General features: G+C 36.7%; 1 protein-coding gene across 6 annotated transcripts in view; it reads right to left on the reverse strand.

Moving 5' to 3' along the window:
* Positions 1-16,056, reverse strand: part of LOC134532714 (sodium channel protein para) — a 163,247-nt gene that overhangs the window by 68,645 nt on the left and 78,546 nt on the right. For 2 of the 6 annotated variants that reach the window (XM_063369516.1, XM_063369534.1), the window contains 5 exons: positions 12,246-12,520; positions 9,796-9,969; positions 5,967-6,129; positions 3,243-3,430; positions 498-732 (listed from right to left, as the gene is read on the reverse strand). In XM_063369516.1, coding sequence (XP_063225586.1) covers positions 498-732; positions 3,243-3,430; positions 5,967-6,129; positions 9,796-9,969; positions 12,246-12,520 — 1,035 coding nt within the window. The remainder of the gene's footprint in view (positions 1-497; positions 733-3,242; positions 3,431-5,966; positions 6,130-9,795; positions 9,970-12,245; positions 12,521-16,056) is intronic. The other 4 variants (XM_063369507.1, XM_063369489.1, XM_063369525.1 and 1 more) reach the window with 3 other exon arrangements.

Raw genomic sequence — 16,056 nt, forward strand, 5'->3', positions numbered from 1 at the left:
GTTAATTAAAACAAAGGCCAAGAAAGAAAAGTTATAAAAACAGAACGCTGATGTTTTGAAAATATTTTCTGAGATAATATATAAACTTTGAAGTTATGAAAATTATTTTCTGAGATAATATATAAACGTTTAAATATTCATTTATTAATTATTTTAAGAATTTTATACTATTTTTATATTTTTCATAACGCAAATATTTCAGTTTAACCATTTGACTTTTTTTTTAACTAGCACGAATGCTCTGAAATTCCATAGCATTGTATGAAAGCAAAAATACTTAAAATGCAAAGGAAAAAGACTGTGGCAAATAAAAGTACATTTCAACTCAAGCCAAAAAAAAAAAATCTTAAATATCGAAATACTGGACGTAACAAACAATACAAAGTATGAGGAAAAACAATATCACAAGAAGAAGCAAAAAAACCGATGAGCAACTCAGCAACACAGTGACACAGCGATGCAAGAACAAGGACAAGCGATCTGATTTTGATATAAACCTTCTTTCCAACTGGAGGAGGGGCCCTCACCTGGCGTCTGATCAGATATCTGATTGGTCAGTTTGGAGCGCAACATTTTGGCCAGGTGCAGTAAATTGCGCTTGACCCAGTTGTGTGCGCGCGCAAAGCGCTCGAAAGCTTCCGCTATCTTGTTGGTCTCGTTGTCAGCGGTGGGCGCTGATAGGTTGGACGAGCCAAAGTTGCTCAGTAGCAAGGCCAAGAAAAGGTTCAGAACCTGTGCGGAGAGTCAGCCAAGTGAATGGCGTTTTGCAAACTTGAGGGTGTACGTACCGTTCCACGTCATCAGTTTATTATTACGTTTAACACGGTTAAATTTGTAGACCTTTTTTAGTTGGCCTAACTTCAACAAAATGAAAAAAAGTACAGTAGATAATAATCTGACAAATATGAATTTTTAACATTTTTGTGCAGTATGGATAAGGAGAACCAAAAGGAATAAATAACTTAACTTTGGGTTAAAAGACAATGCTTAGGGCAGCTTCTTGGCGTTTTTTTTTTTTTTTTATTCTTTTAGAAAAATTTTTTTTTATTATTATTTAACCTTTTAAAATCATAAACGTTCTGATGTTTTTAAAAATACCAGGTTAAATATTAATTTTTTTTCTGAATTTAATTTGACCCTATTACTTAGCAGTCAGAAAAAAATATTATTTTAAACTTAAAATGCTCCATTTTCATATTCCATTTCATTCTCATAATCCATTATGCACAAAAAACTTTAAAAATGTCACTTTTCCAGCTAATTAAGCAAAAAGTATGCGACGTGTATATATATATATATATATATATATATATATATAATTAATTTTATGAATGTTCGGCGACTTAAAAAGTTGGCAAATTTGATTACCTGGAACGAGACACACCCGTAACCTCGTAGCTAGGGCCATGTATTTTTCACGAAAAGATATCCAGACCAGCTGTGCGTTAAACATTTATAGCGTTGTCTGTGCTTCGGGGTTGGCTGGGTTTATTTCACATGCGTGTCTGCTGACAGCACGCCAAACATAGCCATCGAGTGCGGAAGCAAATACGTCCTGAATGGCTCTGCCAAATACGGCAGTGACTTCTTTTGCGGAATCGCTAGCGAGCGATCAGAATATTTCGCGAAAAATACATGCCCCTCTTCATAAAATCTTATTCGTGACAAACAATGTTCAAATCATACACTTTTTTAATATTGGCATAATTGTAACCGAAGAATTTTTTTTGCATATATAACATTATTATCTGTTAAAGTATTTTTTATTTGTAATCCTTGAAGTCAGCCCATTATGACAATTTAAAGGAGTATAAAACCGTAACATTTATATTTCATATTTAACACAACTTGCAGCCTTATAAAACAATTGGAAATATTTCACATTGTTATTATTTTATAACAGAAATATTTGAATAATTTATATTGCCATCTGTAAAATCTTAACTATAAGTTACGGCTGGGTTTAATAATCAGACAAAATTGCAGGTACTGATTCCCATTGTCTATTTGCAGATAAATATGTATACTGCACTAGAAAATGTGATACGTTTAAAATACATTATCAGGGTTTTTTTTTCTGAATAGTCAACAATACATTAAAATACTTCTTTACTTGTCCTCGTATGTCCCTAACTGCATCCCATGGAGCGATTAGGTGAAACATCAAGCCGTCGAGAACCAAAATGGCTGCCAAGAATATCCAAAAATACATTCCTTGACTAGGCGGGCCCCTTAAAGACATTTCATTTTACCAGTACTCCCGTGTGACATATTGAAAAATTAATATGTGAGCGAGTCTTTCAATACTCACCAGAGATGTGTAACATCTAATCTCGGTAACGAGCATGTTCGTGTGTTCTAAATGTTGCATGTAAACTTGTAAAACGTGAATCGGGCACGAAATTCAACGTGGAATTCTTTAAAAATAATGCAGATAGTGATAAATATACAACCATTGTGTTTTCAAATACATTTCTGGACGCGAATCACACGTGGTTTCCGCACCCGCCGCTAGAATTCGCTGCCGGAGCAGCTACGTCGACTATCGAATCATTCGATTATCAGACCGAATTTTTAAAATAATATATTTTGAAATAGCTTCGATAAAAAGCTAAAAAAAAGACTTGAAGAAACACTAAAACCCCAGGTTGTCAAAATTAAACAGTTAATACTTTTAAGTTTCCCTTTGGCTTTGCGAACTTTGGTTCACGCCATCCTCCACAGATGGCAGCACCGTGGTTGTAACACATGACTTCACTCGCATTCACGAAGCGACTCCCACCGAATGCCGTGTACCGAGAGCTGAGATATTTCACATCAACGGTATTTTAAGAGAATCTTCTTTTCGGCGTTTGGTCGGGGGGGGGGAGGGGCGCCTACAAATGTCGAGCGTTAAAAAAAATTCCGATCACGCGAGGGGGAATAGTTAGGCACGTGGTGGGGGAACCGGTAGAGGAGGAAGAGTGCATTCGAATGGGAAGACGGCAAAGGCTTGTGGGGGGGGGGGGGGGGGAAATTAGTTACAAGGACGATACAGCAGGGGAGAGATAGAAATGACGCAGCAGTGATGCTACGGAAATTCTAGTAACGCTGCTTGTGTTTTTTTTAATTTGATATCATAACTGCATCATTTACTGTTCTCAATTATATTTCTCATTTTCAATAAAAAAAATTCTAATAAATTGATGACAAGCAAGGAGTTTATCATCTGTCGCGCGTGAACTCTACAGGGAGGGACTCACCACCAGGTTGCCGATGACGACGGTCGCGAGGAAGAAGGGAATGCACGACCAGTCGCCCACCAGCATGCAGTCCCACATGGACTCTATCCACTCGCCGCACAGCACGCGGAACACGATCATGAAGGAGTGCATGAAGTCGGTGAAGTTCCAGCGAGGCATGTCGCCGTCGGGGAAGCGGTCCACGTTGTCTGCGGGCCACAGCACAGCTTCACGACACAGACCGGCCCAACGATCCACGCATCCGTCAACAACCATCCTCGCGTCCGTCAACAACCATCCTCGCGTCCGTCAACAACCATCCTCGCGTCCGTCAACAATCATCCTCGCGTCCGTCAACAATCATCCTCGCGTCCGTCAACAATCATCCTCCCGTCCGTCAACAATCATCCTCGCGTCCGTCAACAATCATCCTCGCGTCCGTCAACAATCATCCTCCCGTCCGTGAACAATCATCCTCGCGTCCGTCAACAATCATCCTCGCGTCCGTCAACAATCATCCTCCCGTCCGTCAACAATCATCCTCCCGTCCGTCAACAATCATCCTCGCGTCCGTCTTGATAATTTTTTTCTACTCGGATGTTGCCGACAACTATTAAGGCTTATATCATCAAGAAAATTTATCTTGTAAAGCTTTAACAGTTTGACGATCATGTACTCTGAGGACTTCTTAAAGACTTCTTCTTTATGTAAATATGTTTTTAAGTAACCTTGCAGTATTGTTTTTGTGTCTCAGACATTTACAGTTTCAAATGGCATGGGCTAGTTAAAAAAATATATACAGAAGCAGTTTTAAAAATAAACAAGTTTAAAAAAAACATTTGAAATTAAGATAATGCCTTCCAGACATTTTTTTTTATAATTTTATAATTATAATCTCTTTTATCCGTCCGTTGAAATTTAGCTGTTTTGGCAAAGTTTTGACGGACGGACGAATGAATGGAAATTTTCGGGCCGTATGATTGGCTACAATTCACGTGATTGACGGGCGTACGGGTGACGGACGAATGAGACGGTTCATAGTGAGTCAGGCCTAAGGCCGGGTGCGCATAGAATCAGAGAAGACGCGACACGGCGCCACGCCACACGATTCCTCGCCACAGCTCAACCCCGTATTTCCGTTACTTTATTTATTTCCACCTTTTTTTGAAATTAAATTCTTTTCGTTAAACTCCTTCATTGATGGATTATAAAAAGAATAGATCTTTCCTGCACTAAACATACTAACCGATCCGCATCCAGCTCGATATTAAGTAAAATTCAATTTAAAAAACTCGCAAGTAGATATTTGCTCAGATTAAATTAATAACGAAAAACAATCACTAAATAGTCAGCTATAAACACTCTATGGCATGACTTTGTTGACAATTTGTTTTATACGCGCGCATGCGCAGAACACTGCAGTCTGCTCGTGACGAAGTTGGAGCAGTCGTTCAATTCTGATCGCGACATTTTTTTGGCGCTGTGCCACGTCTGAACCAGTGTGCATTTGTTTTCATACAAATGCATGGACGTCAACTACTATCAGGTTAAACGTCAGGTCATGTCGTTTCGTTTCTCATCACATGTGAACCTGGCCTGACTTTGACCTCTACGGGTCTCAGGCATTCACGCGATTGTCTGGGATTTCTTGGCTTGTGGCTTTCAGGTGACTCTTTTCCCTTTTTATGTCGACTGCAATTTTAACCGGGACGACCCACTAGCTAACAAACCACTAATTTCAGTCTCGCCAAAAAAAAATATAAAGAAAAAATTCTCCAACGAATAAAACTTTTAATAGCCTACAAGGTATTTACTCTGAACGCCAAAAAGAATTTTAACTTATTCAAGACTCCATCCCACACTCAGATTTGTATTAAATTTTCTGTTCTTGTCACTATTATTATTTCAAGTGATTTCCCTGTTCGTTCGTCACGACAACTCTCATACTTTTTTGTGTTTAGTCTCTTAATTTTCAGAACAGATTTTTACTTAAGATCATCTTACTGAAGGTAAAAGGGGCGGAAGTGTTCATAATTATCATAACAACCATGAGCTTTTACAGCTCGAAAATAACTTTTGGAAAACACCTAGAAAAAAAAGTTACCAAAAAAACCAATGCAATAAGGCTATAGACATAAAAGTTATGAGAATAAAACTAAATAACCAACTCGGCGTGAGAGAAAGAGCCTAAATAAGTTTGTTACACAATCGTGATTCTTTTCTCAAAACTATTTAATACTACCTTGAATTCTCAAGGTAGAATGTTAGGGGTTCGTCAAATGATTGATGTTTATTTAAAACAAAAACATACGAGATGTATGTAATTTTTTTTGTATGAATTCAGATCACGTTAACATTACGTACTGAATCGAATCTAACAATTTCAGAAGTTTTTAGGAAGGCGGGAGATCTCCAGCTTTTGTAAATTGTTGTACGTACCGACAAGCGCACATCGTAGGGAGTTTCGGGCCGTCTTGACACTGGGAAAGGAGTTATTCTCGTAATTGTAAATATATCCAGTGGTCGATCTGTCGGGCACAATTGTGTAAGATCACTGTCTAGGTTGTTAGTAACTGAAATTAATTTTACAGCAGAGAAACCCTGCGCAGATTTTGCCCGAGACGTGATGAAATTGGTCGCAATGGGTTTAGGATGGACAGCAACGGCCGTGAAATATAGTTTCGTCCCGAGAGCTCTGATCGTCGAAGGTGACGCGGAGTACGTCCGGGGCAGTCAGTCAGTTACCTTTGTAGTTCTTGCCGAACAGCTGCATGCCCATGACGGCGAAGATGAAGATGATGATGCACAGCACGAAGGTCAGGTTGCCGAGCGCACCGACGGTTCGGCCCATGATGGAGATGAGCAGGTTGAGCGTGGGCCACGACTTGGCCAGCTTGAACACTCGGAGCTGCGGGGGGGAGTCAGACCAGCAAACTTTCACACCAGCGCCCTTCTGCTTCCAGCTACGGGAAGCCTTCTTTTCCACGGACGAGAGAGCCAAAACCCGAAGTTCCCCGAAGTTCATGCTCGGTTTTTCTTTTTCCCGCATCTTTAATGTAGCTATCCTAACCAAACCAACCGTCCATAATGTTTTAAAGTATTTATAATGTAACTAACCTAACCTAATTGACCATTAGTAGGCCTATCCTTTTATTAACACATTTGCAATGAACAAAAAAAAAACCGAAGATGCACGATCGAGCGTTTGGCTCTCTCGTCTGTGAAAAGAAGGTTTCCCGCAACAGGTCACGCCTGGCCTATCCAGCACAGCACGTGACGATAAGTGCAACGCTCAGGAGTGGTGTCCTAGATAGAGGAGGGAATTGCGAGAGGGAGAATAACGGAAATAGTTAGAGGGTCAGAGATCTAACACTTTGAAGATCTTTTAAGTCTGCATGTTTCTGAACCTCCAATGAAACCTTAACTGTGTACGTTCTTTGAACGATTCTTATAATGGGGAAGCTTTGAATCAAAATATTTTTAATTGACATGCGCCATTGCAGTATGTTTGTGTCCGATGACGGGAACAGATGTCTGTTCAGTTGTTTGTCTTAGGAAACCTGCTGTGTTCATCTGTGCTGTCGTGGTGTTATTTATAATACCTGTTTAGGTACATATTTTGGTTTACATGTTCGACATAGCAGATTTAGGCTTGTTCTTTGTATATTTATATGTTTTAAATTTTTATTCCTTCATTTTACGTTCTTGAACTTTTAGACGTGACAACGTCTAATAAATCGATGAACGCTGGCTGCACGGACGAAAAAGTGTCCCGTAACGCACATTGTCCCTTTACGCTCATTGTACGCTTGCGCCGAATCTATCTCTCTTCCACTCGATTGGAACAACCATCGATTTGACTTTTTCGAGACACATTAAACTTGAAACACTCCCATTCGTTTCCTTCTTTTCCTATCATCGTCCTATCCTTAACAAAATAACACAGATTGGAAGAAGTTAAATAGCAAGCATGTATAAATGTTATAGTTAAAATAATCTCTTCGTTAAAGTAATAAACATATTTGAATTAATGAGTGCAAATAAAAGTAAATTTATCAATTAAATTGTAGATTTCATTTCACTCCTTCTTTTTATCCATACAAAATTGTGATAATTCAATAAAAATGATTACTTTTTATTCATAAAAGTATGCAATCATTTTATCAATGTTTTGTTATGACGTCACGTTAAACTATCGTCCGCAAACCGACTTTACAGACAACCAATTTTTTTTTCCATAACAAGCAGAGCAAAACTGCAATGGCGTAAGTCCAATAAAATGTACTGAATGAAAATTCCCAACTGCAAGAATCATTCAAAGAATTAAATCAACCATGAAATATCTGCCCTTAAAACCGGTTAAAAATTTTTTTTGGGAATTGTTCCTTGCCACAGGCATAGCTGATTCGTTCTCTAAATGTTCTGGGCTCATACGCTGTAATTCCGTATCCAATAATTGCATGGCCGTAGAGGGGGCGTTCAACTCCGCATATAAATGAAATGAAATACACAGGCAGCGTAGACACTGCAGTTAAAAAAATTTTGTAGCCCAATATTAAGTGGCCGGATTTGCCAATAACTCTGTTAAAATTGTTATAATGTTGGACTCAATAGACTGGATGGTGATGTTTGATATTGCACTTCGAAAAAACTTGTTTCAAATCAGTAAAGTGTTGAATTTTTAATTTTTAACTGTATTTTAATGTGTTCAGCATCGAATCGCTAATTGATATTTATATATATTTTTTTTAAAAGTGTGTTAATTGAAGAACCATTTGTAAACAAATACATTTTTCATTGTTTCAGTCATCTGCTTGCGGCATACTTCTTTTGGCAAATTATAAGACAACATTGGTGCAATGCTGAGGACAAGAACCGGTGGATATAACGATTTGAGGAAAATATTACATGATGAATTGCGAAAAATCCGAAATATCACCGAAATTCAAGTCAATACAGTGCATGCAGTATTGAAATCCAATGCAATACTCAAAATTCAACGAAATTTACTGGAATTGTCTATTGTGTCTATTTAAATGCAGGCTTTATTTCATGAAAGTAATGTTTAGGCTTGTATTTAGAAAATTCCAACCATTATTAATTTTTAACACTAATTTATTTTAGAGTCTAGAGAATTGTTTTTGGAGAGTATGTTGTAGAAGTGAATGAAGTAAAATTAAAGCTTTGGTTGAGATTCCAAGGTACTTTACAGTTAAACAAAAGTAAAGCAGTAAATATGCAATACCATACATATATGTTATTTTTACTCGCATTAAAACATATGATTATATTTATGACCGCGTGGGCACTAGACATAAATTAAAACCACGCTAATAGTTAACTATTATTTAATTTCTCTACGTCAGTGACGTTATTTATGTTTAGTATGCAGTTAAAATTACTTATTTTTCTTCTTTTGATACATAAAAATGTGTTAATGCTACCAATTTAGTATATTTTGATGAATGACACTGGTGACATACATTCGACATTCATAAAATAATTGGTGCGTGTATTTATGTGCGTGTTATAAATTATACTTACTTGGTGAAATAAAGATACTAACTTAATTTTGCATTCAAATAATAAATATAAATAAAATAATAAAAGGAAAGGATTGATTTTATCAATATTGTTGGTAAAATATAAATAATTAAAATTAACAAATTTAAATCAATACTCAGTGTTCAATATTAATATAAAAACATGTATGAAAAAAGTTATTTAATTTATCAAAAAAATCTAGATAAACTTAATTTATAAAAAGATCAATCAAGATCCTGAATTTTTTATTTTAATATATTAATTTTGAATACCTATAAAATAGTAATGTAATAATTTATTATTTAAAATTATAATAAATTATAATTTAAAAATTTTTAACACAATTTCTATACCTAATGATCACAATAAATGTTATTTTTTTATTGGATTGATCAGTATTCAATATCAATCACTAAACCATTAGATTTAAAAGTATTAACATAATTTTTATTTTTATTTTGCCTTTTTTTCATCCAGTGAAAATTTTCGTGGCATTGTGCACGCATATAGTAAAAAAAAATCACTCTCGGCCTTTTTTTTTTTTCATGAAGCACCAAAAGAAGTATAACTTCAAAATCTTTGATTCTTCACAAAGTGTAAAAGGCACACACTTGTAAAGCTGGCAGCTCGTCGTTCGCAGGCAGTCTGGAAGTTGATATTTTTGTGGTTTTGCGTTTACAACCAAAAATTTGGGACACGTTATAATTTTTCCGAAGTCAATGCAAGTTCTTTTAATAACGCAAGTAAGCATATTTAGATATATTAATTCATGTAACAATATGAGCTACATTTATTTTCCAAATGAAACGTATAAACATTAATAATAATAGTTCAGTTGATATGAACTTGCATATGTATGTATCCTACATAAAGATTTGTGACAAGGTTATAATTTAGAAAGTCCTTGCATTTTTTTTTCCATGACGCAACAAAAAAAGAAAAACTTCAAAATCTTTGATTCTTCACAAAGTGTAAAGGCTTGCATTAGCGAGTGCGGGCTGAGCTGAGTGAAAGGAGTGGCGCCACTCACCAGCCTGAAGGACCGCAGCACCGACAGCCCTTGCACTCCCTCCAGCCCCAGTTCCAGCAGCGACAGCGCCACGATGATGAAGTCGAATATGTTCCAGCCCTCCTGGAAGTAGTACTTGGGGCTCATCGCGATCAGCTTCATGGTCGCCTCTATCGCGAACGTGGCGGTGAAGAACTGCGTCAGACAGGAAAGACAAGACGCCGACTCTCAGCCGTCGCTTGCGTCACGCGCGACAATTGCGTCGTCGTGGACCCCCGCATTCTCACAAGACCTGGTGGAGGTGAAAAATGAAATGCAGATCAAACATGTGGTTTCCAGCCTGAGGCAGGGTCTACGTGGATGGAATGGGGCTGACTGCTCTGCACAAGAGACAGACCTGTCGTTCAGGCCAGCCTGGAGAAGGTTTGAGGTGATAACTAGAGACCTGCAAAATTCGCGGTTTCAATGACCTTCAGGATAGACTGCACATACCCCTGTACACTCGGGCAAATAACGCAAGTTCATTGGCTGCCGACTTGTGAGTCGTCTCAGCTGGTTTGTCTGTGATTCGATCCTTCTTTGGTTGAGGGTTTATAACTGGTTGAGATTCGTCCAGATGAACAGTAAGCCAATAGCAAAATTATCTAAGAGGTATATGTGTTTGAATTATAGCCTGTTACCGAATGAATCCGAGAATTTTGCAGGTCTCTAGTGATAAGATATGGGGTTTGGAGCAGCGCCGGAATTATTGGTGGGGGAAAGTACACCGGGAAAACCCACAAGCCACATTTCCCACTTGCATGAATCAGGGTTCGACATTGCAGGGAATCGAACCACTGTCTCCTTGGTGGGAGGCGAGTGTTCTAACCATTAGACCACCGTGCCTCATTCTCAGTAGATATTCCATTGTGAATCCAGGAGTGAAGGAAAGGGCTTAGCTTCTCATTGACTTCAAGGTTATTAGAGATGATGAAGGTAAACGAGATATGAATGGAGCACTGACACAATAAACTGGAAGAGGAAAGGGGGTTGTGATAATGAAATTACTCCGAGGAAGTCAACCAGCTCGAGCAACATTCACCATTTTTTTATTATTTATAATTAGTTTAATTTGTTGTTATATGCATTCATATTGTTATTCTATAGTATTTCGTCGATTTTTGAAATGTTTGGACCAAGTTCATAAATTACTAAGTTGCAACCATGCCTTACCCAGTACTAGAACCCAGGACCCCTCACACCAACGGCCAGCTTGCATCCGACTACAACGTAGTGCCAACCTGGATACTTAATATAAAATTATTGAATTGAAACTTCTTTGGGTGCAATGGGAGTACAATTTCATTGCATTTTAATGGATTTTCGTGAAACATTGTTGAGGAACATTTCTGACACGAAACGGAAGGAGAATCGGTTGCGGACGGTGCAGAGAACTTCTCGAGCCCTGATGCCTTGAGCGGGCTCAGGTTGAACCCCGCCATGCTGCAGGGATAGGCGGGTCGCGGCGGTAGGGACCCGCCTGCGCCTGACGCCACCCCGACTTGCAGGCATCTAGTAAGGGAGTATTTGGGCAGAGGGCAACACAGCGTGGTTTGAGATTATTTTGATGTGGGTAGTAATTTTGTTAATTCATGTTTATTTAGAAAAATGTCTTATATATATCTTTCTCTCTCTCTCTCTCTCTGTGTGTGTGTGTGTGTGTGTGTGTGTGTGTGTGTGTGTGTGTGTGTGTGTGCTATTTTACCCCTTACGATATACTTAGGAGTCGAAGTTTAAAATGCCAAAGAAGTTTCACTTCCATCACATGTGTACTGAGTTACATATGTGCTCTTTTTTTTTACTCCACAAATATTTAAACGTTGAATATATGCAAGATTTTTGTGGTAGCTAAAAAACTCATATACTTTTTCCAGTTTAAAGTTCTTAGAATCCCAGATTATGGGGACTGTAATGGTCCACATAGCTGATAAGTAGCATAGTCTTAATATATAATATAGACCCAATTCTGCACAAAATACCATTATTTGGTTACGATTTTCCAAAGGACCCGTCAATTAAAGCGGATTGTAACAAAGCGTGAATATACATATGTTTAGGTTGAAATTTTAAAATTAATTGAATAATTTGACACACTTAAATCAACTCAGACATGCAAAGTGACATGATATTTTATAACCTTAAGGACGCATCAACTGTCATCTGCCATTACAAATTTTTTGATAGTTCTGTTGGCAAATGGGACGGACTCAAAAATATTGTTCAGCGCGAATTTCACATGGTTTCTATATTTAAGTTTTCGTTAGTTCTGTTGGCAAATGGGATGGACTCAAAAATATTTGTTCAGCGCAAATTGTACAGGTTGTCTATATTTATGTTTTTGATAGTTCTGTTGGCAGATGGGATGGCATCAAAAACATTTGTTCTGCGCAAATGGTACGTGTCTATTTAGACTAGAGGAAGGATCAACTCACGTAGTTGCCGCTCTTGAGCGCCTTGTCCATGTCCTTGTTCATCTCGTGGTGGTCGAGCGCCATGAACAGCGTGTTGACGACGATGCACAGCGTGATGAACAGCTCGACGAACGGGTCGAACACGATGAGCGAGACGAACTCCTGGAACTTGAGCCACGGCCAGCAGCAGTCCCACACGCAGAAGATGTCGATGCCGCGCATGCAGATCTCCAGCGCCTTGTCCTTGAAGGTCCGCTCGTCGTCCTCCTCGTCTGCCGGGAAGTGGTACACCGACACTGTGCGACGCTTTAGTCCCGCCTCCGTCCCCCCTCCTCAACCACCATCATCACCAGCATCTCTCCACCTCTCTTTCGCGGGGAAAGAGCAACGGCTGCCGCAGAGTGAACACAGTCGCGCAGAGCGAAACCTCCACCTCTGCCGAGACCAATATCTTCGGTGCATTCTACACTCCGTGACACAGTTATTAGTGGTGCAGTTAAAGTATTCGTTATAACTCACAAACGGTGACTCTGGTGAGAAAAAAAGTGTAAAGACGATTTTTTTACGTGATCTATGAACGCCAGCTGCACTCGTTTTAATAAGCACTGTCGTGTGTATTAATTTTTCTTTGGTATTCCTGTTATTACTATTTTTATGCATGACGAACATGATAAATCGATTGACTCTTTAAATGTTTGAAATCATTAGTCATATATTTCATTTTATTGTATTTTGCATAAATTGTTTTTGGACTACTGTGAAGTGTGAAAATTTATTAATGTTTGTTTAGTATTGATTTTGAAAAGAAAAAAATGATAATTTATTACCGTGAGTAATTCGATATTTGATTCGAAATTTCGATTAAAAAACAAAAATCGTGGTTCCTAGAAGCATGGTAAGTTTCATTGATGAAGACTGGCTAGGCGGAAGTGTCACGTGTTTGCAGGCACCGCAGATGCACACCACGCATAGTTGTCTACTGCGCAGCCTATCTCTTTAACTCCGCCATTGTATTCACTCTACGGCTCAGCCGCTGTGCGAACGCCAGACGTCCGGACATAAGTCATCAGATGACGTGTCGCCTTTCTCGAAACAATCTATTGAAAAGCTATAAAATTTTGACTCAGTACGTATTCTAAAGCTCTGCTTTACTCTCCACGTTTGATTTTTAGCCTTTTTTTTCAGATATATTTCATATACCTACATTTACGAAAGAAATATTTTTTTTGAAGATAAATTGTATGCCGTTCTAAACTGTGGAAACACAGAAAATTAACTTCTGTAACAGTTTTACACCAATTGTTTTTATCACGGCACCCTAACCAAATACACGTGTATTTTATTTTCAAATAAGTCGCTTCAGTGTATTTTTTTTTTTGTGTTTCTAATTGGGCACTCTGAAACTTGCGTGTGCTGACTGGCTCGTTGTTAGTTTGAGGTAAAAGTGCATTGAAGGAGACTCCCAAAATAATGTTGGAAACTTGAAATTTAGCAGAACTATGAGCGACATAATTGGACAACTTTGTCATCATCCACCACATTTTTTTTTTTTTTTACTTATAATAACATTGATTCGAGAAATGAGTGGTTGATGAACAGCAAATATTTTCATAAATACTGTTAAACTAATAACAAATGGTTAAATTTCAAAGAGATATTTTGTTTCGACGTACATGTTGCTGCCTCAAGGGGAAAAAAAACATATGTTTGTTCTAAATAATATTTTATTGCAAGAAAAATATTCATACCAGTTTTTCATTAGATTTTGTACATTTAAAAATTTGTTTTAATTCAAAACCATATTTTTTTGTTAATATTTAAACATATATATGTGTTTTATTGACACAATAAATTATTTATATAAGCTTAAGTGCATTCTACTCATCCAGAAAAAGTTGTTATATTATGGCATACACACTCAGTTATTCTAAAGAAAAATGTTTTCCATTTTCTTTACTTTAAAACGTGGAGAGTGAACGATCTGTTGTTGATGAGGTAACCCGTTACACTTTACCACAAATGCGAATCTAAGGAGCTCATATATCTGAACGTCTGAATCGCAGAGCAACGCAAAGCATTTGGCACACTCTTTCAGACTGAATGAGCAATGTTAAAATATTTTTTTACATAAAAACAAGCTGCCATGCAGTCATGCAAAGCTAAATTTGATTGCATGGTGAAGTTTTCAGACGTTTTGCGTCAGTACAAAGCTCGTGTCAGTTAGATATAATTGAAAACAAGGAAAAGTGGTGAGTACCCATTTTCGCTTTACTACACTTGTCTAATTTTGTTCAAATTTTTTAACAGATTCAAACATAACCTATCCAAACCAGACCAATCAAAACAATAGTAGTGTATCGTGTATTTGGACTTAAGGCCAGTTTTATAGCTACTAACCTTAGCTAAAACATGTCCGTGCTTGATTAAGTCCTTTTGTATCAATGTGACACGACATTGACCATTTTATTGGCTTTATAAACACTTATCTAGCATAGCGTTGACAATTAGTTGAAACATTTAAGTGAATAATTTACGTCAAATATATTTTACCAAATTTCAAATGTAATTTACTATGTATTATAGTGAAAAAATTTGGTTTTATATTAAAACCTAAATTTTTCTCATTTAAAAATATTTCACAATTCAAACTTTGTTCAAGGTTAATAAATTCCACAAAAAACTTCAAGAAAAGTATAACGTATTTAGTGAAATATCTTTAATTAGTAAACTCATTTTAGATGCCTTATTTTCCCTACCCAAAACTGTTCGCTGCACATTCGAAAAATCAATAATAACATGGGCTTGAATAAGTAAAAGAAAAAAAATTTTTTTTTTGTAATTTCTATCATTTACAAATTAAAAATATTTTTTAAGATACTTGACAAGAGTACTTTCCACTTATTTTCATTATTCTGACCTTTCTTTAGAAAATATTTTTCAGCTGGCATTCCTCATTCAGTCGAAAATGCTGTTCACACTAATGTGTCTAATAAATGAACTAAACTAATCTAAGGGAGTTTGCATGTGACTGCAGCAGTATTCTATTGTAGCATTAAGCTCACTTTTGATACTACAGTAATTTTACTCCTCTGCAATCTAATGTAGCATGCTTTCTTTACATTCTTTCTACAGCATTGTGAAATTGTGCACTTTTTTTTAATTGTGGCCATTCACAAAATAAAAGAATATCTGCGATATTAAATATTATTTTTCTACACTTTCTTAGGCATAACCTATTTCATAACATTTTTTAATCGTACAAGTCAATAGTTTTATGCATATTATTTTGTTGAAAAAAATCATAGTTCAATGATAAATCTAATTCATTGAAACTATATTTGCATTTGCACTTAACTTATGTACAATTTTACTAATACAAAATGACATACCATTATAATATTTATTTTAAATGAGTTTCCACATTTTCTCAAAAATATTTCAAATTATTTTCTTGTTATAATTTTTAAGACAATAGGAATATGCCAACCATATATAGTTTAAAAAGAATATCTTGATGTTTTAGCTTGAACAAATTAATTTTTAAATTCTAGTTCAATAACATCTTCAACCAAGATCACGCTTATTTACTAGACATTTTCAGTCAGTTAAAGTTTCTGCATGAATAAAAATTTACCAGAAATAAGCATACAACAAGCCTTACTTAGAGATTTAAACATATCATACTTGTGTTTTTCTCAGGAAGTAAACACAAGAATTTTGAAGCCAATATTACTTTTTTTCTATATTCTCTATTTAGAGTACGGAAAGTTACATAAACAATATATTTTTACTTCTCTAGTCAATATTCTGAGTTGAAAACTGAGACTTAATA

This window comes from Bacillus rossius, chromosome 1, assembly GCF_032445375.1.
Source record: "Bacillus rossius redtenbacheri isolate Brsri chromosome 1, Brsri_v3, whole genome shotgun sequence".
NCBI classification, from domain to species: domain Eukaryota; kingdom Metazoa; phylum Arthropoda; class Insecta; order Phasmatodea; family Bacillidae; genus Bacillus; species Bacillus rossius.